The sequence below is a fragment of the Bubalus kerabau genome, chromosome 3, assembly GCF_029407905.1.
Source record: "Bubalus kerabau isolate K-KA32 ecotype Philippines breed swamp buffalo chromosome 3, PCC_UOA_SB_1v2, whole genome shotgun sequence".
Taxonomy (NCBI): Eukaryota; Metazoa; Chordata; class Mammalia; order Artiodactyla; family Bovidae; genus Bubalus; species Bubalus kerabau.
The window spans coordinates 123,422,596-123,449,494 of record NC_073626.1 but is presented as its reverse complement, the minus strand read 5'-3'; the positions used below and the strand labels follow the sequence as shown (position 1 = coordinate 123,449,494).

General features: G+C 46.3%; 1 protein-coding gene and 1 long non-coding RNA gene across 2 annotated transcripts; one reads left to right on the top strand and one right to left on the bottom strand.

Moving 5' to 3' along the window:
• Window positions 1-5,080: 5,080 nt before the first annotated feature.
• LOC129647761 (5-hydroxytryptamine receptor 5B) lies at window positions 5,081-22,883 on the bottom strand. Its single transcript, XM_055574754.1, has 2 exons — window positions 22,107-22,883; window positions 5,081-6,115 (listed from the first exon to the last, which is right to left on the bottom strand). The coding sequence occupies exons 1-2, from the start codon at window positions 22,881-22,883 to the stop codon at window positions 5,783-5,785; spliced, it is 1,110 nt and encodes a 369-aa protein (XP_055430729.1). The 3' UTR covers window positions 5,081-5,782.
• LOC129647762 (uncharacterized) lies at window positions 22,753-25,947 on the top strand. Its single transcript, XR_008712492.1, has 2 exons — window positions 22,753-22,868; window positions 25,624-25,947. It is a non-coding gene; the product is annotated as an uncharacterized LOC129647762 (long non-coding RNA).
• The last annotated feature ends 952 nt before the right edge of the window (window positions 25,948-26,899 follow it).

The window sequence follows — 26,899 nt, the reverse complement described above, 5'->3', positions numbered from 1 at the left end:
ACAGTCAATGGGGTCTCAAAGAGTCAGACATGACTGAGCAACTAACACTTTCACTTCAGGTTAATTCAGGTAAGAGAGAAAAAGTATTTTGCATTTTTCTAGATTTGTGTGCTTTTCTGTTTTAGAAGTTTGACTCATGAGTGTTTTCATTATGAATATCCTATTTAGAAAAAAATTGCTGTTTCTTAATTGTCTGCCCCTTCTTTAGGATATCTATGTTCTTAGCACTAAATAAATATTAATAAGCAAAACCTCACTACGAGTGAAGGAATGAATCACATAGGTAGATACCCATATGAGGGGAGTTCCAGGCATAGAGAGGAGCAGGTATCAAGGTGTAGGTAGGAACACGCACAGCAGGTGAGTCTGGGGAGCAGGAAGGGGACCTGTGTGGGGAACCATGGGAGGGTTTTGACAAGATTTCAGCAAAGACACCTCTGGTGGTATGCTGACTACAGACTGCAGGGGAGGCAGGGGCAGAAGCAGGGAGCCCAGCTAAGCAATGACTGATAATCTACATGAAACACACCTGAGACAAAAGTTTTAAGAGACAATGCATACCCTTTCCATACTAGTCTAATGTTTTTCCTGTTCTACTTAATTTTTGAAAAATGCTAACTACTGTATTGGATTCCATTCTTCACTCCCCAGAGCAGACACCCTTGTCACGGCACCCTGGCAGCTGGAATGTGCTTCCTCACCCCTTGAGTTTGGGCTCGGCCTGGTCTTGGGTTTTTAGCAGCCTTGACAGGAGCAAAGGTTTGAGAACATGCTGTGTATTGGACTTGCCCTCTTGTAGCCTCTCTGGAGAAGAACTTACCCTGCTGGCCAGAGGAGGTTCAGATACACATGGAGCAGACAGAGACCAACCTGCAGCCTGAAGCTGAGCCCAGAAGAGCCCAGCTGAACCAGTGAAATCCCAGTGACTCACAGACACCTCAGCAGAGAAGGCTTGTTGCTATACACCACTCAGATTCTGCAGTGATTGTGTGCAGATGTTGAGAACATAACTGACTGAGAAGATCACCAACTGATTTCATGGCAACTTGACCTGGAGTTTAAAAGACACTCCTCTGTACCATCCAGCTTCAGTGCAGAGGGAGCAGGTCAGGGGCCAAAGAGAAGGCTTCTAGGGTGGTACCCCCAGATGGAAGAGATGTTCACAGAGGACAGCAGTTGTGAACAGAATCCAGATTTCCCTCAGACATGCCTGAAGAAACATGGAGGCCATGATAAATGGGAGAAAAATGGCATGCTTTATGCAGGACAAAATTGAAAATAAAACTGCTAGGTTAGCCACATCCACCCTACAGGCTGGAACTTTATGGAACTGGATTTGGACATGAAGACCCTTCAGTGATAACTTAATCAGCAAATAAATCCTGACAAGATTAATTCCAGTTACAGCCTCCTGGCTTTGTCTCCCATGTCCTACAGGCAGAGAGATTTGAGGCAGAATAGAGACTAGGCTTAAGGAAGTTCCTGCAATATTTACTGTAAATCTGATATTTTGTCAATAGATTTCTATTTCTGATATTCTGTATTAAAAGAAATTACATATGGATACATGGATATGTATGGCTGAGTCCCTTTGCTGTTTCAGTTCAGTTCAGTTCAGTCGCTCAGTCGTGTCGGACTCTTTGCAACCCCATGAATTGCAGCACACCAGGCCTCCCTGTCCATCACCAACTCCCAGAGTTCACTCAGACTCAATGTCCATCGAGTCAGTGATGCCATCCAGCCATCTCATCCTCTGTCATCCCCTTCTCCTCCTGCCCTCAATCCCGCCCAGCATCAGAGTCTTTTCCAATGAGTCAACTCTTCACATGGGTGGACAAAGTCCTGGAGTTTCAGCTTTAGCATCATTCCTTCCAAAGAACACCCAGGGCTCATCTCCTTTAGAATGGACTGGTTGGATCTCCTTTCAGTCCAAGGGACTCTCAAGAGTCTTCTCCAACACCACAGTTCAAAAGCATCAGTTCTTCGGCGCTCAGCTTTCTTCACAGTCCAACTCTCACATCCATACATGACCACTGGAAAAACCATAGCCTTGACTAGACAGACCTTTGTTGGCAAAGTAATATCTCTGTTTTCAATATGCTATCTAGGTTGGTCATAACTTTCCTTCCAAGGAGTAAGCGTCTTTTAATTTCATGGCTGCAATCACCATCTGCAGTGATTTTGGAGCCCCCAAAAATAAAGTCTGACGCTGTTTCCACTGTTTTCCCCTCTATTTCCCATGAAGTGATGGGACTGGATGCCATGATCTTCGTTTTCTGAATGTTAAGCTTTAAGCCAACTTTTTCACTCTCCTCTTTCACTTTTATCAAGAGACTTTTTAGTTCCTCTTCATTTTTTGTCATAAGGGTGGTGTCATCTGCATATCTGAGGTTATTGATATTTCTCCCAGCAATCTTGATTCCAGCTTGTACTTCTTCCAGCCCAGTGTTTCTCATGATGTACTCTGCATATAAGTTAAATAAGCAGGGTGACAATATACAGCCTTGACGAACTCCTTTTCCTATTTAGAACCAGTCTGTTGTTCCATGTCCAGTTCTAACTCTTGCTTCCTGACCTGCATATAGGTTTCTCAAGAGGCAGGTCAGGTGGTCTGGTATTCCCATCTCCTGAAGAATTTTCCACAGTTTATTGTGATCCACACAGTCAAAGGCTTTGGCATAGTCAATAAAGCAGAAATAGATGCTTTTCTGGAACTCTCTTGCTTTTCCCATGATCCAGCGGATGTTGGCAATTTGATCTCTGGTTCCTCTGCCTTGTCTAAAACCAGCTTGAACATTTGGAAGTTCATGGTTCACGTATTGCTGAAGCCTGGCTTGGAGAATTTTGAGCATTACTTTACTAGCATGTGAGATGAGTGCAATTGTGTGGTAGTTTGAGCATTCTTTGGCATTGCCTTTCTTTGGGATTGGAATGAAAACGGACCTTTTCCAGTCCTGTGGCCACTGCTGAATTTTCCAAATTTGCTGGCATACTGAGTGCAGCACTTTCACAGCATCATCTTTCAGGATTTGGAATAGCTCACCTGGAATTCCATCACCTCCACTAGCTTTGTTCGTAGTGATGCTTTCTAAGGTCCACTTGACTTCACATTCCAGGATGTCTGGCTCTAGGTGAGTGATCACACCATCGTGATTATCTTGGTTGTGAAGATCTTTTTTGTACAGTTCTTCTGTGTATTCTTGCCACCTCTTAATATCTTCTGCTTCTGTTAGGTCCATACCATTTCTGTCCTTTATCTTTGCCTGAAATGTTCCCTTGGTATCTCTAATTTTCTTGAAGAGATTCCTAGTCTTTCCCATTCTGTTGTTTTCCTCTATTTCTTTGCATTGATCGCTGAGGAAGGCTTTCTTATCTCTTCTTGCTATTCTTTGGAGCTCTGCATTCAGATGCTTCTATCTTTTGTTTTCTCCTTTGCTTTTCGCTTGTTTACCTGACACTAAATCAAAACATTGATCATTTTTGAACTTTTTTTATTAGGGTATAGCCATATACTCCAATACAAAATAAAAAGTTCAAAAATAAAAGGAATTACAAGTACATCCTTACATAAAGTTAATCATCAACTGATCTGTCTCAATAACCTCAGATATGCAGATGCTGCTGCTGCTGCTAAGTCACTTCAGTCATGTCCAACTCTGTGTGACCCCACAGACATCAGCCCACCAGGCTCTCCTGCCCCTGGGATTCTCCAGGCAAGAACACTGGAGTGGGTTGCCATTTCCTTCTCCAATGCATGAAAGTGAAAAAGTGAAAGTGAAGTCACTCAGTCGTGTCCGACTCTTAGTGACCCCATGGGCTGCAGCCCACCAGGCTCCTCCATCCATGGGATTTTCCAGGCAAGAGTACTGGAGTGGGGTGCCATTGCCTTCTCCAAGATATGCAGATGACACCACCCTTATGGCAGAAAGTGAAGAGGAACTAAAAAGCCTCTTGATGAAATTAAAAGAGGAGAGTGAAAAAGTTGGCTTACAGCTCAACATTCAGAAAACTAAGATCATGGCATCTGGTCCCATCACTTCAGGGGAAGTAGATAGGGAAACAGTGGAAACAGTGGCTGACTTTATCTTTGGGGACTCCAAAATCACTGTAGATGGTGACTGCAGCCATGAAATTAAAAGACACTCCTTGGAAGGAAAGTTATGGCCAACCTAGACAGCATATTAAAAAGCAGAGACATTACTTTGTCAACAAAGGTCTATCTAGTCAAGGCTATGGTTTTTCCAGTAGTCATGTATGGATGTGAGAGTTGGACTATAAAGAAAGCTAAGCACCAAAGAATTGATGCTTTTGAACTGTGGTGTTGGAGAAGACTCTTGAGAGTCCCTTGGACTGCAAGGAGATCCAACCAGTCCATCCTAAAGGAGATCAGTCCTGGGTGTTCATTGGAAGGACTGATGTTGAAGCTGAAAACTCCAATACTTTGGTCACCTGATGCAAAGAACTGACTCATTGGAAAAGACCCTGATGCTGGGAAAGATTGAGGGCAGGAGGAGAAGGGGACGACAGAGGATGAGATGGTTGGATGGCATTACCAACTCAATGGACATGGGTTTGGGTAGACTCCGGGAGTTGGTGATGGATAGGGAGGTGTGGCGTGCTTCAGTTCCTGGGGTCACAAAGAGTCGGACACGTCTGAGCAACTGAACTGAAATGATCTGTCTCAGAAATTGAGCATTTTGTAATTATAGTGAGTAGTCAGGGAAGGCCTAAGTAAAGAAAAAGTTCAAGTCTGAAAGGTCCAACAGAAGTTGCCATCAAATTAGTCAGCAAACAACTTGCTTTTAAGAAGTACTCAATGTAAATGATTCCCTCTGCCTGGGATGCTTCTATAATGATCTTACATTAAGTCAAGGCCCAGGTCAAATGAACACAATGATAAAGCATCCTATCCAATAGTGAGAGGAAGCCTAAAAATATCACTGCCCCCCTCCTCCAAACCATACCTAGACTCTTCCTCTAAGGCCCCTTGCTGGAATCCAAGTAGAAAAGTACAAGTGGAACCACTACACCATGTGTGGGTCTCATGGTACAAAATGCAAGCCAACACTGAATGCAATCCAGTCAGATTTTGGTTGTGTTCCCTTCATTTTCCCATGTCAAGATTCAGGCAAACTTGAGTCCAGGTACTCGTTCTGCCACCAAACAGGTCACTGGGCCCTGTGCTGAGAATATGGTAATGAGATAAAGGAAGAGCAAATCAGCTTCAGATAAAGGACAGAGCAAATGCTCAGTCGCTTCAGTCATGTCCATCTCTTTGAAACCCTATGAACTGTAGCTTGCCAGGCTCTTCTGTCCATGGGATTCTCCAGGCAAAAATGCCAGCATGGGTTGTCATGCCTTCCTCCAGGGGATCTTCCCAACGCAGGGATTGAACCCATGTCTGTTACATTTCCTGCATTGGCAGGCAGCTTCTTTACCACTAGCCCCACCTGGGATGCCAGTCTTGTATGAATTCTGGCTAATTAGCAATAACTGCTGAATGCACTGTCCAGAAAGGATTCTGAGGCTGAGTTCCAGCTCAGTGGGAAGATATGCTGAGATCGATTAGCAATGTCTGCATCACTCGGTGAGAGGGCATAGCTGCACGCTTGCCACCTACCTGCTGTCTTTCTGGAGGGCCTTTGGCATCGCTGCTCCTGTAGTCCAGGCCCAAGTGGTATGGTTCCCAAATGTCATTAATGCTCAGCGGTGGGACAGCTCTGGCCCGGATCACAAATGAAGGGGAGAAATTCCAGTTCCCTCCCCTCTCCAAGCCCTGGGTTTATCTCTGCTTGGTGAAAAGGTTCTTGAAGGCATTGTTGTAGTTCTTGTTAAAAGCTGTGTAAATCAGGGGATTGAAGAAAGAGTTGGAGTAGCCAAGCCACAGGAACACGCTTTTCCAGATGGGGGGCAGGCTGCAGGCACAGAGGGGGCCGATGAGCTCGGCCAGGAAGAAGGGGATCCAGCACAGCACGAACACGCCGATGAGGATGCCCACCATCACGGCTGCCCGCTTCTCCTTCTGCTCCCGCCATGAGGCTCCGCTCGTCTGGAAGGCCACCGTGGGGCGGCGGGCCGTGAACACCATCTCAGCCTCCTGAGGGGCCTCCTTTACCTGCGAACAGAGGAAATGCATAATTCAAAGATAAAATGCGTAATGCTGGGCAATACAGTGACATACAATACACCCAAACTTGGCCAGCCCCTCCCCCCAGCCCCACTGATGCCATCATCATCGCATGTGTGTGCTCAGTCGTGTAGTACTCTTTGTGACCCTACAGGCAGGACTGTAGACCGCCAGGCTCCTCTGTTGTTGGAATTTTCCAGGCAAGAATACTGGAGTGGGTTGCCATTTCTTCCCCCAGGGGATCTTCCTGACCCAGGGATCAAACAGGCATCTCCTGTGCCTCCTGCATTGCAGGTATATTCTTAACTCCTGAGCCATCAGGGAAGCCCAACTGATGCCATAATCCACCCCCAAAGATTAATGCTAGGTAAGAAAGTTCTTGAAACTGTAGGTTAAAATATGTCCTAAAGGTTCTTCAGAGACTGAGAGTGGTGGTGGTCCCCACAATGTCAGATATTAGAATAAATAATTCTTTACCATCTGAGCCACCAGGGAATCCCAATCAAATAATATGATCTAAAAAGGGGGACAGGGGGAGGCACTTAAGAACACGCGCCTTGGTGTCAGACCCTGGCTTGAGCTCCAGCCCCACTGGCCAAGCCATTTCCTGTGTATGAAGCTAGGTGACCAAGCCCCCTCCCTGCCATGAGGCCATTGTGAATGAGCACTGGGAATGTGTGTGTGTGCCCAGCACAATCTCCTGCCACAGGCACTCATAACTTAGTACTCATGGAGGGGGGTGGGGCTGGGACCCGGACCCTGAATGGAACAGACCCAGGCCTGCCCCTCACAAAGCTCACAGCCAGAGAAGCAGGCCGCCTGTAAACATCAATATTGCAAGAAATTAAATGATTACTATGTTAAGTGAATTAGGAGATGATTTTAAATTAGGAGATAATTTTGTATTGCCTAGCTTAAAATAAACAAAGTGTAAGTGACTTTGTGGTGATAATTAGCTGCCATTTAAGGAGCCTCTGGCTGCTCTCCACCCTCTCACCCCCGGCCTTTGGTCACTTCCTATCTACCTCTTGAGTCTCAGCTTAAAGGCCACCAGCCTCAGAGCAGCCCTGTTGGCCCTTTAAACTCAATCACATCTCTCTGTGATCTGGTACCACGTTCCCCTCCTTTGTAGCCATGTGTGTGGTCATGGTGTTACACGTGGTGTCCCTCTGGCCCAAGCGGAACCACAGCAGGCTGGGTTTTCCTTGTACAGCACCTGCTTGGCAGCACCAACTGGCACCCGGTCAGTGCCTAGGAAACACTTGCCACGTTGACTGATCATTTCAACCACATGCTCCTCACCTGCATGTCTCTTCCTTTCCAGAATGCTGCCAGTCATGATGCTGGAGAAAACACAGAGGCAAGGGGCTCCCAGGCAAGGACTGCAGCTAGTTTCTCTCCCAGACACAACTGGCAGCAGCCATCGGGAGAGCCACCCGACCTCGAGGCGCCAAGGGAAGAGTCCGAGTTCCTCTCACCTGGAGCAGGATGGAGCTTAGAAGGCACCCAGGTGGTCTGATCTGTGCAAACCTGGGGCTCCTCACTCTAAGATCTACCCTCAAATTCTCCGTCTCTGCTACCTCCTTCCAACACTCATCTCTATTTATTTGGAAGATCACTAAGTCATCCTGAAACAGATCATGGTGATATGGACAAAGTTGAGTCCTTTCTTTTCTGAGTGTAAACCCAGCCTCCTCCCGCCTGCCACTCAGAGAGAGAGAAGGAAAAGGCAGGTGACTCCAGGAGAGACCAGCCAGCCCTTCACTCCTCCCCACCCCTCTACCCTTTACAAAGTCCTGGCTCTGCAAACACGCACCCTGTGCAGACCAGCAGGCACCCCCTCTTTAATGAGCCATCCCAAGGTTTCTGGTGCCCCCGACGCAAGTGGGAGCTGAAGCTCATCCCTCCCCTTTAGAAGAGGTGACACTGACCAGTTCTCACAGGATGGATGACCATCATCCACTAATGGAAGTCTGAGGGGGAAAACGTGACATCCTGAAATCACCTACGAGTATTAGCAGTCTATTGTGCGCAGGAAGCAATATCATCAGGGCATGAGGGGCAGTGGCAGGTGGTTTGTTTGTCTTCATCCCATTCAGCTGATTAAAGGGCACTTTTGAAAAGATTTCTCTGCCGACCTCAATGACCTCCCAGGCACTTGAATTCCTTCCTCACTTAACACAATTCCAAATCCTTGTCATGCTACAAAATAAACACATGGGGTCAATTCAGTTCAAAGGGATCCTGGGGGAAGAGAAACAGAAAAGGGGAATCCACTAATTAAATAGGTTTAGAACACCTCAGCTGCCACCACTGCAGCATTTAGCAGAGTCCCCCTTTGCTCCACCTGAGCCTACTGCACCCTGTGCAGAGGGACAGGACAGACAATGGAATCTTTCCAAAACAGCCTCCAAGTCAACAAGTCAATGAGGTCAGACCCTGGTTTGCAAGAAGATTGACAAGCATGGCTTTTTTCATCTGAAGAAATAGAAAACCAAAAGACACAAAGAACAATTCCAGAAAAGCCACTGTAAAACAGACACTTGTAATGAATAACTCTGATTCGCCCTCATGCCTTTATCGAGCCCATCTTTGCATGAAATGTTCCTTTGGTATCTCTGATTTTCTTGAAGAGATTCCTAGTCTTTCCCATTCTGTTGTTTTCCTCTATTTCTTTGCATTGATCGCTGAAGAAGGCTTTCTTATCTCTTCTTGCTAGTCTTTGCCACTCTGCATTCAGATGTTTATATCTTTTCTTTTCTCCTATGCTTTTCGCTTCTCTTCTTTTCACAGCTATTTGTAAGGCCTCCCCAGACAGCCATTTTGCTTTTTTGCATTTCTTTTCCATGGGGATGGTCGTGATCCCTGTCTCCTGTACAATGTCACAAACCTCCATCCATAGTTCATCAGGCACTCTATCTATCAGATCTAGTCCCTTAAATCTATTTCTCACTTCCACTGTATAATCATAAGGGATTTGACTTAGGTCATACCTGAATGGTCTAGTGGTTTTCCCTGCTTTCTTCAATTTAAGTCTGAATTTGGCAATAAGGAGTTCATGGTCTGAGCCACAGTCAGCTCCTGGTCTTGTTTTTGCTGCCTGTATGGAGTTTCTCCATCTTTGGCTGCAAAGAATATAATCAATCTGATTTCGGTGTTGACCATCTGGTGATGTCCATGTATAGAGTCTTCTCTTGTGTTGTTGGAAGAGGGTGTTTGTTATGACCAGTGCATTTTCTTGGCAAAACTCTATTAGTCTTTGCCCTGCTTCATTCCGTATTCCAAGGCCAAATTTGCCTGTTACTCCAGGTGTTTCTTGACTTCCTACTTCTGTATTCCAGTCCCCTATAATGAAAAGGACATCTTTTTTGTGTGTTAGTTCTAAAAGGTCTTGTAGGTCTTCATAGAACCATTCAACTTCAGCTTCTTCATCGTTACTGGTTGGGGCATAGACTAGGATTACTGTGATATTGAATGGTTTGCCTTGGAAACGAACAGAGATCATTCTGTCGTTTCTGAGATTGTATCCAAGTACTGCATTTCGGGCTCTTTTGTTGACCATGATGGCCACTCCATTTCTTCTGAGGGATTCCTGCCCGCAGTAGTAGATATAATGGTTATCTGAGTTAAATTCACCCATTCCAGTCCATTTCAGTTCGCTGATTCCTAGAATGTCAACATTCACTCTTGCCATCTCTTGTTTGACCACTTCCAATTTGCCTTGATTCATGGACCTGACATTCCAGGTTACTATGCAATATTGCTCTTTACAGCATCGGACCTTGCTTCTATCACCAGTCACATCCACAGCTGGGTATTCTTTTTGCTTTGGCTCCATCCCTTCATTCTTTCTGGAGTTATTTCTCCACTGATCTCCAGTAGCATATTGGGCACCTACTGACCTGGGAGTTTCTCTTTCAGTATCCTATCATTTTGCCTTTTCATACTGTTCATGGGGTTCTCAAGGCAAGAATACTGAAGTGGTTTGCCATTCTCTTCTCCAGTGGACCACATTCTGTCAGATCTCTCCACCATGACCCACCCATCTTGGGTTGCCCCAGGGGCATGGCTTAGTTTCATTGAGTTAGACAAGGCTGTGGTCCTAGTGTGATTAGACTGACTAGTTTTCTGTGAGTATGGTTTCAGCGTGTTTGCCCTCTGATGCCCTCTTGCAACACCTACCGTCTTATGACCCAGATAATCACGATGGTGTGATCACTCACCTAGAGCCAGACATCCTGGAATGTGAAGTCAAGTGGGCCTTAGAAAGCATCACTACGAACAAAGCTAGTGGAGGTGATGGAATTCCAGGTGAGCTATTCCAAATCCTGAAGGATGATGCTGTGAAAGTGCTGCACTCAGTATGCCAGCAAATTTGGAAAACTCAGCAGTGGCCACAGGACTGGAAAAGGTCCGTTTTCATTCCAATCCCAAAGAAAGGCAATGCCAAAGAATGCTCAAACTACCGCACAATTGCACTCATCTCAAACGCTAGTAAAGTAATGCTCAAAATTCTCCAAGCCAGGCTTCAGCTATCATGAACCGTGAACTTCCTGATGTTCAAGCTGGTTTTAGAAAAGGCAGAGGAACCAGAGATCAAATTGCCAACATCCGCTGGATCATGGGAAAAGCAAGAGAGTTCCAGAAAAGCATCTATTTCTGCTTTATTGACTATGCCAAAGCCTTTGACTGTGTGGATCACAATAAACTGTGGAAAATTCTTCAGGAGATGGGAATACCAGACCACCTGATCTGCCTCTTGAGAAATTTGTATGCAGGTCAGGAAGCAAGAGTTAGAACTGGACATGGAACAACAGACTGGTTCCAAATAGGAAAAGGAGTTCGTCAAGGCTGTATATTGTCACCCTGTTTATTTAACTTATATGCAGAGTACATCATGAGAAACACTGGGCTGGAAGAAACACAAGCTGGAATCAAGATTGCTGGGAGAAATATCAATAACCTCAGATATGCAGATGACACCACTCTTATGGCAGAAAGTGAAGAGGAACTATAAAGCCTCTTGATGAAGGTGAAAGTGGAGAGTGAAAAAGTTGGCTTAAAGCTCAGCATTCAGAAAACTAAGATCATGGCATCCGGTCCCATCACTTCATGGGAAATAGATGGGGAAACAGTGGAAACAGTGTCAGACTTTATTTTTCTGGGCTCCAAAATCATTACAGATGGTGACTGCAGCCATGAAATTAAAAGACGCTTATTCCTTGGAAGGAAAGTTATGACCAACCTGAATAGCATATTCAAAAGCAGAGACATTACTTTGCCAACAAAGGTTCGTCTAGTCAAGGCTATGGTTTTTCCTGTGGTCATGTATGGATGTGAGAGTTGGACTGTGAAGAAAGCTGAGCGCCGAAGAATTGATGCTTTTGAACTGTGGTGTTGGAGAAGACTCTTGAGAGTCCCTTGGACTGAAAGGAGATCCAACCAGTCCATTCTGAAGGAGATCAGCCCTGGGATTTCTTTGGAAGGAATGGTGCTAAAGCTGAAACTCCAGGACTTTGGCCACCTCATGCGAAGAGTTGACTCATTGGAAAAGACTCTGATGCTGGGAGGGATTGGGGGCAAGAGGAGAAGGGGACGACAGAGGATGAGATGGCTGGATGGCATCACTCACTCGATGGACGTGAGTTTGAGTGAACTCTGGGAGTTTGTGATGGACAGGGAGGCCTGGCGTGCTGCAGTTCATGGGGTCACAAAGAGTTGGACACAACTGAGCGACTGATCTGATCTGCCCTCATGCCAAACCTTCAGGCAATTATCTCCATTTGACAGCTGAGAAAACACAGAACCTATTTTTAGGATCACGTTTATGCTTGGGATGCCTTCAGAATGAATGACTCTGGCTTCCTGGGAAATGTTTAGGTGCTCTAGCAGTCAGGTCTGGGGCCAGCCCTGAGCTTCTCCATCTTTCCTCTTTGGTTGGATGTCTCCTCAGCCTCTTTGCCCTGACAATGCTCTCTAGCAGTTGGACACTCAGTCATGTCCAACTTTTTATGATCCTATGAACTGTAGCCCTGACAGGCTCCTCTGTCCATGGAATTCTCCAGGCAAGAGTTCTGGAGTGGGTTGCCATTTCCTTCTCCAGGGCATCTTCCTGACCCAAGCATTGAACCCCAGATCTCCCGCATTGCAGGCATTCTTTACTGTCTGAGCCGCCAGGGAAGCCCTGACAATCCTCTCTACACCTATTGTAAAACTGACCATTTCTGGCTTCAGAGGTCTCAGACTCTTAGAATCCACTAATCTGAAGGTAAAAATACTGACTGTTGAAGGCACACAACCAGTAGCACCTGCCACCTTCTGTCCTGCTGCAAAAGGACAGGTGCTTTGAGTACACAGAAGTGTGGAGATATCAGATGCTACGAGCAAGGTCACACGAGCAGGGCAAAGCATAACCAAGGTGCCTGCCCATCTGTCCGGCTCCAGGCCTCTTTGGCTTCTCTCTGCCACTGTGAGACATGACCTAAAAGATGAGTTCACCTAAACATCTCCATAGAATCTGAGGCTTTTCCATCTAAAATTAATTAAGGACCAAATCAGCCCGACAATATATGCTGACATTTATTAATCATCTACTGGGGCTTCCTTGATGGCTCAGACAGTAAAGAATCTGCCTGCAATGCAGGAGACCTGGGTTCAGTCCCTGAGTCAGGAAGATCTGGAGAACGGAATGGCGACCCACTCCAGTATTCTTGCCTGAAGAATCCCATGGACAGAAAAGCCTGGCAGGTTACAGTCCCAGGCGTCACAAAGAGTTAGACGTGACTGAGCAACTAACAATAGAGTAGACTAGTGCATATGGACTACGTACTGGAATTTTCCATGAAGTCCCAATTTCAAATGTCCTGTCCCACTATTCTCATAAGCACTCTGATACCAAGGCATGGCTTCTGAATCTTCATTCTGATTGTGAATATTGTGTCACAATCAACACTCCAGGAGGGCAGGGACATGAGTGTCCTGTCCACTAAAGCGTTCCCGGCACCTAGTGTAATGTATGGTCTATAGTAAAATCTCAACAAACACTAAATAGTTATTTGGGGGAGACAAGTCTCTTGTGTTTCTACACATTTGCCAGCAAAGGCACTGACAGCTCTTGTTTCTGACCAGCCTGTCAAGGATGTTTGTATAACAAACAGCCTTGGAAGAGTGAGAGAGTATCTCCCGGTAGAAAAGAAGACAGATTTACTTGCAACCCATTATTAAAGATTCAGGTTTCTGAAAAGCAAAGGGCAGGTTTATATATTGTTCAGTCCTGGACAATACAGACTTGAGTTTCCTAATCTGGGAGTTTCCCTACTATTTGTGATGCAAATCTAGCTGGCCCACTCCATGTCAGTCGCATGGGACTCAGAAGGGAAGCGAAAAAATGCACACATGAAGTTAATGCTGCCTGTGTAACACGAGTAAGAACATCCTTCGACTATGACCAAGAAGTCTCGTGTCTTTTGTCAGTATCCAGTAAACTAGGGTAGGCTGACTTGTCAGCTTGCCCGCAGGGAAAAATCTCAGACTTTCAGAGTTCCTGACCATCATCTGCTACTTGGCCGTGTGGTTCCACACACCACCTTACTCAGTTATAACAGTAGCCAGTAACTAAGGAATAAGGAAACCAAGCCTCAGAGCAAATTAGTGATTAGACAGGATTCCAATCTGAGCTCCCATTTTTACATTTCCAGCGATGAAGGTCTTTATCTGTCATGTATGGTGGGCTTCCTGGAGGATGACAGTGAGACAATAATACATGGCAGGATCTCAGAAATGTCAACTTTATGTCCCCTTTAAGTAAAAGGAATGTCCCTTCCCTCCCCTCTAATTAAAAAAAAATCCAGCTGCTTCAGAAAACACCCACAGACATTTGTAAACCGCCAATGTTTGGGGAAACAGTGGAAGCAGTGTCAGACTTTACTTTTTGGGGCTCCAAAATCACTGCAGATGGTGACTGCAGCCATGAAATTAAAAGATGCTTACTCCTTGGAAGGAAAGTTATGACCAACCTGAATAGCATATTCAAAAGCAGAGACATTACTTTGCCAACAAAGGTCCATCTAGTCAAGGCTATGGTTTTTCCAGTAGTCATGTATGGATGTGAGAGTTGGACTGTGAAGAAGGCTGAGCGCTAAAGAATTGATGCTTTTGAACTGTGGTGTTGGAGAAGACTCTTGAGAGTCCCTTGGACTGCAAGGAGATCCAACCAGTCCATTCTAAAGGAGATCAGCCCTGGGATTTCTTTGGAAGGAATGATGATAAAGCTGAAACTCCAGGACTTTGGCCACCTCATGCAAAGAGCTGACTCATTGGAAAAGACTCTGATGCTGGGAGGGATTGGGGGCAGGAGGAGAAGAGGACGACAGAGGATGAGATGGCTGGATGGCATCACTGACTGGATGGACGTGAGTCTGAGTGAACTCCGGGAAATGCTGATGGACAGGGAGGCCTGGCGTGCTGCGATTCATGGGGTCACAAAGAGTCGGACACAACTGAGCGACTGAACTGAACTGAACTGAACTGAATGTTGTCAGATGAACACCCTGAGAAGAACTAGAAAAAGAAAAACGGCTCCTAATCACTTCTGAAAGCAACTGGTCGGGGTGGTGACACACAGGCCAGGCATCCCGTACAGCGAGGCTCTTCACGAGGCTGGCGGTGGGGACACACTCCCTGGTGACTAATCAAGCCCTGAGACCTCTGGGAGAGGACAGAGGACGTTGAGCGGCATCCAGTCTTGGCTGAACGCTATCCGGATTGTAACTGGAATTCCCCATTTCTATCCAGAGCTCAACGGGTCAGGAGATGGAGTACCCAGGGCACCATTCTCTCTGCCCATGCTGTACGGAGATAACCAAGCTCCAAGTTGTACTTCTCAAAGGCTCCTTGAAGAGAAAACTAACCAAAATAGCCCCTCAAAGTAAACAGAAGCTGTCTAAAACTTGTCTAACAAACTACAACAGGAAGTTTTCTCAGCAGCTTCCCTTGTGCAAAAGAAACCAGAAAATAAAGACATTTTCTTGTTTAAAAAAAAAAAAAAAACAGAGTAATAAATAAAAGCAGAGCACTGCTGGGCTTGAAAAAAAATTACCTTTCCCTTGAGTGTAATTACATACACCACAAAGAACAGTTATGCTAAACTTGGGTATGATCATAACATAAAGGACAATCGCTACTATTATTACATTTGGAAAATATGAATTTGGTGGTGGGGGGTGCTTAATTACCCTGGGATGGCTAAGGATTCACTGGAGTTAGTACCGAGAAAGGGAAACTGTAATCAAGTGTGTTACTTAAAATTACACCACATTTGTTTCAGTTCTAATATCATCTGACCTAGTCATCCTCTTTTACGGGTGGAGGACAATGGAAGGTCCTCTGTTAAAGTTCTACCTTGAAGTCCCCAGACTCCCAGGCCAAAGTCTTGGCATAGAAGGAGGGTATAATGGAGAGTGGGAAAGTTTTGCCTTTTGCACAGGCATCCTCCAGCCTCAGTGTCCTGACATGGCTGCACAGGGGGCCATGGCTCCCCTGACAAACACTGCCATGCTATGGAGAGTCCCAGTTCTACTGCACTGTGGGTTCCATTCTTCCGAAGAGTGAGAGGGAGGCAAGATGGAGGATCACCCTCCAAATAGGCTTCAGGCAGTGCCCTAGGCACACTGGGCAAGCAGGCGCCTACAAGCCTTTCTGAGCAGCAAGTCCAAAGCTTTCTTTAATTTTCAAGGAATTCTGTGATCCATGAAAGGGTTAATAACCATGGAATTTGAATCTCATTCTTCTACCAAGAAACTCAATCTTCTCCAAGAACTACACGGATTTAAGTGGATGCTTGGGGCTGGTGCACTGGGACGACCCAGAGGGATGGAATGGGGAGGGAGGAGGGAGGAGGGTTCAGGATGGGGAACACATGTATACCTGTGGCGGATTCATTTTGATATTTGGCAAATCTAATACAGTTATGTAAAGTTTAAAAATAAAATAAAATTAAAAAAAAAAAAAAAAAAGAAGTAGCTTGTTGCAAGGTCACTGGGGAAGACACCTGATCCCTGCACCATCCCCCTTGTCTACATCCCCCTTCGTCTCCCCTGCACTTTCCCCAACAATCCAACCAGGGAAAAGAGAAATGGAAGCAGAGATAAAGAGGCAGAATGAGTGTAATGATGGAAGAGAACAAGGAAGAAGTTTATAGAGAGGGGAAAGCCTGGGATATTTCTAAAAAGTCTAGAGAAAATGCTCCTTTGTCCACGCAAGTAGTTCTGGAAACTCTCAGACTATTAGATATCAGTCTTAAAAGAATCAAATGATAAGCCAGATGTAGTGTTACCATACAATTTGATGAACAAGCTTTACTTTTCTAAAGTTAAAATAACCTTACAATTTGATGAATAAAATTTACTTTTCTAACGTTAAAATAGTCTTGCATGCTGGCATAGGACTGGTTTGAGTCATATTTCTTTTAATAGATGGAATCAGAATGAGGGTGGTGATTTTCCACCATCCTCTTCCCAGAGCTTAGCTCTGACTGAACTCTGGTCCCACACGTGGCTAGGTCCACAAGACCAACAGCCCCTTAGTCTTTGGGATGGAACAAATGACAAGTAAACATTGAAGATGTGACAAAAACATCAAGTGTTCTGTATAGTTTTTAGGTAACTTAGGGCTTATATGCTGTATGCTTACAACACAAATCTAATGTGGAGGATTAGTTTGGAGAGGCAAATATTTTGTAATATGACATTACCTAAAATTCAGGTCCAAGTCATCACAAACCCGATAGTTCAATATTACACATTTATTTTGACTTTTACAGGTCACAAAGTGTTTTTCCAAATACTGTCCTTCTTTCAAGACCATTGTACTCTGGACAGAACACCTGTAAGACATTATTGCAGACTTCCCTGGTGATCCAGTGGTTAAGAATCTGACTGCTGAAGCAGGGGGACACAAGTTCAATCCCTGGTCCAGGAAGATCCTACATGCTGCGGGACAACTAAGCCTGTGCGTCACAGTTACTGAGCCCAAGCTCTAGAGTCCGCAAGTCACAACTACTGAAGCCTGTGTGCCCAAGAGCCTGTGGTCCACAACAAGAAAAGCCACTTCAGTAAGACCGCACACCACAGCTCGAGAGTAGCTCCCACTTGCCACAACTAGAGAAAGACCTCGTGCAGCAATGAAGACCTAGCATAGACAAAACAATAAAATAATTTTTTAAGACTTTATTACATTTATAATTCTGTAATTGTAGTTTACTAACATGAATCCCTGGAGAGCAGAGACCACTTCATGAAACCTCAGAGGCTACCATGTTCCCTGATACACAGGTCAGTACAAGTCAAATAACCTTGAATACCATCTGCGTGGCCTTTTGTGGTGATTTAAAATACATTCACAGGTTCATTCACTCATCTCCCAAAAGTGGAGCCTAATTCGCCTTCTCTTGAGGGTGGGGTGGAGTTAGTGACTCACTTCTAATGAATAGATTTTAAGGGAAGTGATGGAATGTAGCTTCTGAGACAGATCATAAAAGGCATTGCAGTTTCCCCCTTGCCTCACTCTCAGACTAGGGGAAGCCAGCTACCATGTTGGGGATGACACTCAAGCAGCCCTTTAGAGACCTCCCACTGACAGCCGTGTGAGCCAGAGCTACACCCACAAAAGGCCTTGGACCAGACCACCCAGCTAAGCTGTTCCCAATGCCAGACCCACAGAAACTGAGTTCATACATGTTTGTTGTTTTAAGACACTAAAGATAGGGGTAATTGTTAAGAAATAAATAACTAATCCACCTATAATGGTGAGTAACAGCAGGAAGAGGTATAAAATAATAATTTATTATTTATAACTTATAAGTTAAGTTAGTATAACTTATAAGAAAAATTGCAAAAAATAGTAATGAAAATAGTACAGTGGCCATCATTTAGGGTTTACTATTTTAGTTACTCCATATACACTGTTATCTCATCTACCCTTCATAAGAATGTTAAGAGGCAGATAGCAATATTTCTATTTTACCTACAGGGAAATGCAGATGGAGTTGAACTCACTTGGCTAGAGAGTTAATAAGTGGCACAAAAAGAATTGAAACCCAGGTCTCCTTGTTTCCAAATCCCAAGTTCTTAACCAATGTGCACGCTATCTCCCAGCACATGTTTATTGATTGAGTGAATGGAAGAAGGTATCAACCAAGGCTGCATTATAACCTTCTTGAGCCTGAGGCATCTGTGCCTCTGTGGGCCCTTCTTCCATTAAAAAATATTAAAAATTATATTTTATGATCATATTATTATAAACACTAATATAATCAAGGCTGAACTCATTATTACATATTCATTACTGTTATATTCACTTTCCCTCTAAAAGAAATTAAACAATTTCCATGGGCCCCTAAAAGTCTGGCGGCTCTCGGTGGTGTACCCACTATGCCTAATAAATAAGCATGCCCTGGTATCAGGCACAGCTATCAGACAAACAATTAAAATGAACAAAATGTCTGATGTTGCATTTTAAAAACCAAACAATCTCTATTGACTTTGCTTTTTTCCTCTTCTAAGCAGTAAAGAGTATAGGATAGTAGGAAAGAATTATAACCCATGGGAGATGCATTAGGGACCGCAGAATATACTACATCATGGTGTCCCATCTATGAGATGGAAAGACAGGGAAGCCTGGCATGCTATAGTCCATGGAGTCACAAAGAGTAGTACATGACTTAAAGACTGAACAACAACAAAAATGAGAGGTATGAGGCGAAGATGGTTATTGCTCACCAAAGAGCCATAGGTTCCCCTAGCCTTCACAGCCAACGTCTGGCCAATGGACTGTGAACAGAAGGGACTCTTCTGGGTAAGGCAGGTAGAAGCTGCTGTATTTCCAGGTCTCACTTCCTCTTCCACAGCAACCTCAGAAACCACATGTTCAAGACAGCATAACTTACAGATGACAAGGGGCCTGGATCCACAAGCCTGGAGAAGAGCAGAGCAGGGGGAGGGCCACCAGACCCACACTGAACTTTGAGTGAAACTGGGTTAAACCATTAGTCTGGGGATTCTGTGTTACTCAGCGTATCTTAGCTTATCCTGACAAACAGACACTGTATTGCCAATGTGTCTGGAGCCTGAGGATTAAATAAGAGGAAGAAGGTAAAGGGTCACTGTGCCTGGAAGAGGGAACTCACTCAGTCAGCATTTCTTTCCATGTCTACTTTCAAAACTTGAGGCATGATTGCAGATCCCTCCCTGATCCTATTTTAGTGTTGGGAACCTAGTCACAGCATCCTGAAAAGAGTGAAGGGTGTGCACAACCTCATGACCAGACGCCTTCTGCCTTCCTAAGTGCTCCCATCACCCACAGAAAGCAATAAAGACATTTTGCAGGACCTAAATTCAGCTCTACTCATTTCTCCTGGAATGCAGAGAAAAACAGGTTATACAGAGTGAAATAAGTCAGGAAGAGAAAAACAAATATCACATGTTAATGCATATATATGGAATCTAGAAAATGGTCCTAATGAACCTATTTGCAGGGCAAGAATAGCAACGCAGATGTAGAGGATGGGCTTATGGACACAGGGGTGGAAGGAGAGGGTGGGATAAACTGAGAGAGTGGCACTGACATATACGCACTAGCATGTGTGAAACAGAGAGCTAGTGAGAAGCTGCTGTATAACACAGGGAGGCCAGACCCGCCTCTGTGATGACCTAGAAGGGTGGGATGACCTAGAGGGGTGGAAAGGAGGCTCAAGAGAGAGGGGATGTATATATACTTATGGCTGATACATGTTGTTGTACAGCAGAAACCAACACAACATCATAAAGCAACTATCCTCCAATTAAATTGTTTTATAAAGCAGGTGGGGGAAGGAACAGAGAGAGTATTTCTGGCACATTAGAATTAATGTATTTCTGGCAGGTTAAAATTTCTCTTTGGGTGTGGTCAACAAGCTTGCAACTGCTGACTCTGCAACATTACCCAGGAGTTTGAGTGATGGCTTGCTGGAGTCTAAAGAAGCAGGATGTTCTGGAACCCATCTCATCTACAACCTCAGCATCATATGATTCAAGACTCTTAGCCATGACTTAGACCAATGCTGTGTCTTAGAGGAGAAAGCTTGCAGCCCAAAATGTGAAAGAAGCTCATTGCTGGCAGGTGGCTAAATCACCAGGCTGCCCTGCCTTCCAGAGAACCTTCCCCCTACAAGTGACCATCCTGATTGTCCAGGTCCCCCATCATCCAGGCACATCTACTTTGTTATCAACTGCTTGAACAGGGTCTGTCAAAAATGAACACTAAACTCAGGCGTGGCAAGCCTTTCTGGCATCCATTTCATCATGATTTCTCTGGGTGCACCCTGGATCGATGTAGCTAGTAAAAGTCTGCCCTGCCTTGGCAATCAGATAGAAAAAGGATAATCACCCCAGGCATTTCCAAGGGACCTTTCAAAGGATATCATTAATTCTGAATAAAGCTCTCCCCTAACAACACTCCAATTATAGACTTGACATTCCCAGTTTTATCCTACAAAACTCCTCTGCCATTTCATGAAGGGTGTGGGGGGCGGGAGATGCCTGCTTTTAAAAATACACACATTTGAATAACCTAAGCATCTGAGTTAACTTACAAAATTAAAACAAAGCTAACAAGAAAAAAAACTTACCCTCTTTCTTTCCCTCCTCATGTCCCCTTCCCCTGGTCCATACATTGTATTAGGAAAGAGGCAATAATTCCTAAGCCCACACTCACCCAAAAGAAAAGTTCGAGGCTTCCAGGTTGAGGAGGGAGCTAGGATCTATTAGGGTCTGGCCAAAAGGCAGAGGGGCTTCCCAAGTGGCTCAGCGGTAAAGAATCTACCTCTGTGCAAGTTCGATCCCTGGGTTGGGACGATCCCCAGGAAGAGGAAAAGGCAGTCCACTCCAGTATTCTTGCCTGGAGAACCCCATGGACAGAGGATCCTGGCGGGCTAGAGTCCATGGGGTCTCAAGAGTCTGACAGGAATTACAGACTAAAAAACAAACAAAAAAAGCAGAAAGCCCCCATTCTAAAGACAGTGGAGAGAAGTTCTGCCAAATGCAGGTTCCTCCCTCTCGTTCATTCATTCGTTTCCGGCGCCCATTGTAGATTGCCCGGCAACGCCCTGGCCCTGAGGGTCCCCTCGCTCCAGGCAGCACTGCGACCCCTCCACCCCCGTTTGCCAGGCATTGTGCCAAGTGTCTGCATTCTTTATCTCACGTAAGCCAAGAGCCCTATTACGTTTAAAGAGGAGGAAACAACGCCCACAGAGATTAAGTAACTGCCCCCAATGTCCTGTCACTAAAGGATACCACTGAGATTGAGACTGAAAGAAAAGTGATACTTGGATTCCTTTTTATCCTCCCTTTCCCCTTGGCAGGAAGCTGGCCAATAGAGTGAATAGTCTCGGGACTGCAGGGGTGAATGAGGGTGCAGTGGAGACAAAAATACGGGGCGAATGGTCACAGAAGGTTCAACGGGAGGACGAATTTCCAGCCTCCTGCGGTAACGCTTGGTCTAGCCGCGGCTAGGAAATTGGCGACTGAGGACTCCCACGGATACAATAGCTCCAGGAGAAAAGCAACGGAGGGCACAGAGGATCCGCCGCGAGCTCAACGCTGCCGAGCAACACTGTTCCTGCCGCCCCTCTCAGCCGCGTGGTGCCGCGGTGCCCGCTCCAGCTCCAGTCCTAGTGGGTAGGTGCTGGAACTCCTTCCCCCGCCCCGCTCCTCCCCGCGCACCATCTACGCATGAACCCTTCGTGTGCACGCCAGGCGCGAGTGCTGAGCTCCCCCGCGTGCGCTGCAGCAGAGCAGATGGCAAACTCCGCGTGCGCTCCGAGTGGCCAACCTGAAAAGCTTCTGCCAAGTGTGCAAACTTGCAGCTCCAGCTCTCCCTTTCGCCAGGCTTCCTCGTCCCTCAGCGACCCCTTTCCCAAATCCCCATTCCCCAACCCGCGCCTCACCTGCACGGTGGAGGGCAAGGGCAGCACAGCCCTGCAGCGGCGACCGAAGCGAAACTTGGCCGCCTTATATATCTTCCAATAGACAAACAGCACCACGCCAAGCGGCAGGTAGAAGGCGCCGCAGGTGGAGAAGACGGCGTAGGAGGGTTCCTGGCTCACCTGGCAGCGCTGGAGTCTAGCGTCGTACGCCTCGCCCCAGCCGAAGAGCAGTGGTGCGAGGGCGATGAGAGCGGAGAGCGCCCAGGTGAGCGCGATCATGAGCATCGAGGCGCGGCGGCGGGTGCGCAGCGTGTACTGCAGGTGGCGCGTGATAGTCCAGTAGCGGTCCAGGGCGATGGCCGCCACGTTCCAAATGCTGGCGGTGCAGCACATCACGTCGAAGGAGATCCACACGTGGCATAGACTCCGGCCCAGCAGCCACCGTCGCCCCGCCGACAGCTCGCTCACCAGGCTCAGGGGCATTACCAGCGCTGCCACTAGCACGTCCGACACGGCCGTCGAGGCCACCAAGTTATGCGGCACACGGTGAAAGGCGCGGACCCGCAGGATGGTGACCAGAACCAGCAGGTTCCACAGGAACGTGGCCGCTATCAGCAGCACCAACAGCGTCACTACCAGCACCGAGAAGACGGAGAAAGGCGGTTCTCGACCCGGCGGGGCCGCACCACCTGGGGTGGATCCGACGACCCCGCTTGGGTTTGGGCTACTGCTGAAGGCTTCGGGTCCCAGGCGAAGGGCGACGCCGGTGGAGGCCACCGAGAGGTTAGCTGCTTCCATAGCGCGCGGCATCCAGGCTCCCCCGCGGGGACGCAAGCGCGCCCTGGGCTCGGGGTGGACGCGGCGAGTGAGGGCGTGGAAGGGGGCCTTGCGTGATGGGGAGGGCAGAGAGGAGTCCAGTTCGCCCTACTCTGGTCCCTCATTGGGCCGCAGCTCTCACCCCTCTGGCGCCTCGCCTTTGAGTCCTCCTGGGTCTCTTTTCCAGTGGAGAAAAAAGTGGGCCCCCTCAGGAGTCCAACTCCTCCACCTTAGTCCCTGCGCCAGTCCCTCCTGCCTTGCCTCGCTGTTCCCAGGGGAGCGGGCTGTCATAGGGCTGAGAATCCGAGGGCATGGCGAGTGTCCGCGCGCAGAGTGGGTTTGGAGAGTGGCCAGCGACTCCGAGCCCGGCGGCCCCTGAGCAGAGCTGCACCCGGGGTGGGCGTGGGCGGCGTGGTCTGGAGAACCAGTCGACTGGAGCAGGGCCTTCAGGCTGTCCCGTGGGTCTCCCTCTCCCCTCTGCACCGAGAGCACCCTAACGCGAGACTCCCCGAAGAAGGTTCACAATCACTTAGGAATTCCGCAGCCGGACCCCTGGGACTCGCCTGAGGTACAGTTTGACATCTGGAAACAGAGGGACCCGCCCTCTACGGGACAGAGAGGTTCTGCTTTCCTCGATCTCCATCCTAAGTATCTGTGAACTAGGAGACTCGGGTGTTAAGTACGTCAAGCAGGAAGCGCCTCGACCCGGCTCCATCCTGCCTGCGGCTTCCCTTACTACACTTCTGCTCCTCTGAGGATTCGTGCTGCCTTGAGAAGTTCTCTGGCTCTACAGAGAAAGAACTCGGCTTCTAAGCTTTTTGGCCGAAGCCCTGATAAGGACGTGTCCACCACCTCCTCTCTGTCTCTAACCCAACCTTACTCGCTTTCTACCCCGCCCTCCCTTAGCAGTTGCCCAAGTTCCTGATCCTAGCGCACGTCTTCCAGTTCTTCATATCCAGGGTGAACATGGAGTTATATTTTTTTGACCCCTGGACAAAGGTGGAAACCAATGAGAAATGAAATTCCCCTAACCCGCCCCGCCGCCCCCGTTTTCAGTCTCTTACACTTTAAAAAATATTTCAATCATAATGCAATCAACTTAAAGCTGCCTTACAGCCGGTTCCTGGGAGTAGAATAGAAATGTAAAGAACACAGAGCCTAAACTGTCCCATCTCTTGTCAGAGCAGCTTGGTTTCTTATTAACCGTCAGCCACTGGTTTCTTATTAACACCTAGCCTCAGGCTGAGTAGGGTCCACAGAAGGGGCTCTCTGTGGAAAAATGCCCTAAGCTGCAGTGGGTGATGGGAGTTCTTTCCTGGTCCTCTGGGCATCCCACCCCCTGGCATCTGGAGAAATCTTTGGGGATTAAGGACAGCAAGAATGTCCTTGCTCTCCCTTCCTTATTCATTCAAAGACTGGGGACGTTTGCTCTGCATCCTGTGTGGGACTGTTCTTGGTGACACACACAGACTCAATCCAGGCAAAGGAGTCAGAGTAAAAATACTTGGACTTTCAGGCATAATGGTCAAGTGATTGATAACAAGTTTCGGAAACTGATGAACTGTTCAGGGATCACAGAGGGGTGACGCTGTGGTGGGAGAAGCCTTTGCTGCTGCTGCTAAGTCGCTTCAATCGTGCCCGACTCTGTGCGTCCCCATAGATGGCAGCCCATCAGGCTCCGCCGTCCCTGTGATTCGCCAGACAAGAACACTGGAGTGGGTCGCCATTTCCTTCTCCAATGCATGAAAGTGAAAAGGGAAAGTGAAGTCTCTCAGTGATGTCCGACTCTTCGCGACCCCATGGACTGCAGCCTATCAGGCTCCTCCGTCAGTGGGATTTTCCAGGCAAGAGTTCTGGAGTGGGTTGCCATTGCCTTCTCCTGGGAGAAGTCCTTAGGCTTACTGAATTGTTAGGAAGGCATTTCAGTGTTGCACAGAGATAAATGGAGGATGGGACCTGGCCAGAGTGTGAGTAGCTGTGTGAGTAGTAGTGAGTAGTAGTGTGAGTGTGAGTAGTAGTGTGAGTAGTCAAGCCACCAGGAGATGGACAAGCGGGTGTAAATGCTGAGGAGCAGGGTTTGCATGAAATGTGGAAAAAGCTGGATTTGGGATGGTGTTGAGAAAATTGACATGACAAACACCATCCTTTAGAAAGAAATGGTGACTAGTCTTTGAAATAGTTTCACAAGAATTTTCTCCCTCTCTTATTGGGCAAACATTCTAACAAGAGCAAAAAATATCAACAATGTAAAAGTATTCATCTTGCCCCAGTCAGATGCAGGGCATGCTTTTGTTTTCCGTTCTTTGCATCTATCCACATACATTTTTAATGCCTAAAATCAATTTTTTATTTTTCAGATTTTTCTTAATATTTTTCATGTTGCTATATATATTCTCTTCATAGTTATGTTTTTTTATGTTGTTCCATGTATTAGGTCAGAGACTTGAGCAACTTAAGCTTTCTGAGACCATTTTCTCATTTTAAAAATGAGGATAATTATATCTGTCATGAGATTATTATAAAGCTATAGTTTAATAGTTTACTAAGAGTTCAATAAATGATGGCTGCTGCTAGTATTTTAAATTTCTATTTCAAAGCTTAAATTCCATTTTCTTGTGACCTTTTGATGTAGATTGTGTTTTTACAGTGGTACTCTCTCAAGTATTTGTAGCCACAAAATACATTAACAACTTTTATTTCACTTGATCTTACCCACTTGCAGATGGAGAAACATCGAGAGGTTTGTTGCCTGTTAACTGATGGTGGGGACAAGGCTCAGCTCTTCTGATCCCCTCCTGCATCTGTCCTTAATACCAAGCAGCCCTCCATACACTGGACTGGGGGTTCAGTTTGATGGTTTTTATTGAACTCTTTTTTAAAATTTATTTAAGATTATTTAATTGAAGGATAATTACAATATCATGTTGGTTTCTGCCATACATCAACATGGATCAACCATAGATATACATATGTTCTGTCCCTCTTGGGCCTTTTTCCCACCTCCCACCCTACTGAACTCTTTTTAATAAATTGTTTCATGTGAAAAGTCTGTTTGTCATTTTAAAAAGCTATATTGTCCCCATTACAAAACTGTATTGTCTCTTGGGCTTTCCTACTCTCATCTCTGACTACTCTCCCCTGCTCACCACACTCCAGACACCCTGGCCCTTGTTCCTTGAAGGTGACAAGCACATCCCATTCCCAGTGCTATGGGGTGTGGGTATACTGGTCCCTGGGATGCTCTTCCCTCAGGTAGTCATGTGGCTCATTTGCTTATTTCCTTCTGGTCTCTGGTCCAGTATTACCATCTCAGACCATCCCTGATCATTGGATCTACAATCCATCACTCTATCTAAAGGCAACTCTGCCCCACTCTTCATAATGTCTTCACAACAGTTCATGGAAATCAGGTTATTTATTTAATTCCTTTTTGATATCTGCCTCCCTACTATGTAAGCTCTTTTTGAAAGAAAAGTGAAAGTATTTGCTAGTTGCTCAATAGTGTCCAGCTCTTTACAACCCATTGACAGTAGCCTACCAGGCTCCTCTGCCCATGGAGTTCACCAGGCAAGAATAGTGGAGTGGGTTGCCCTTCCCTTCTCCAGGGGGTCTCCTGCATTGTAGGAGGATTCTTTACTGTCTGAGCCACAAGGGAAGCCCAAGCTCTTCTTAGGCAGGAAATATATTCACCACTGTATCCTGAGCATCTACAGTTGACCCTGGGGCTGGGGATTAGGGGTGCTGCGCTGTGGAAAATATACCTATAACTTTACAATCAGTCCTCCTATCTGCAATTCTACATCCACTGATTCAACCAACTGCTTGGTTGAATGGTACTGTAAGAGGTATTTATAGGAAAAAAAAAATCTGTGTATAAGTGTACCTGTGCAGTTCACACCCCTGTTGTTCAAGGGTCAACTGTATTTTAGTGCCAGGTACATAGAAGGTGACAATAAATTTGAATGGATATATTGAATGAGTAAATGAAGCACAGTTGG

Coding starts and splice junctions, on each gene's coding strand:
- LOC129647761 (XM_055574754.1), bottom strand. CDS start 22,883: ATGGAAGCAGCTAACCTCTCGGTGGCCTCCACCGGCGTCGCCCTTCGC. Junction 6,116..22,106: donor CCTTGCCCTCCACCGTGCAG/GTGAGGCGCGGG, acceptor CTCTGTTCGCAG/GTAAAGGAGGCCCCTCAGGA.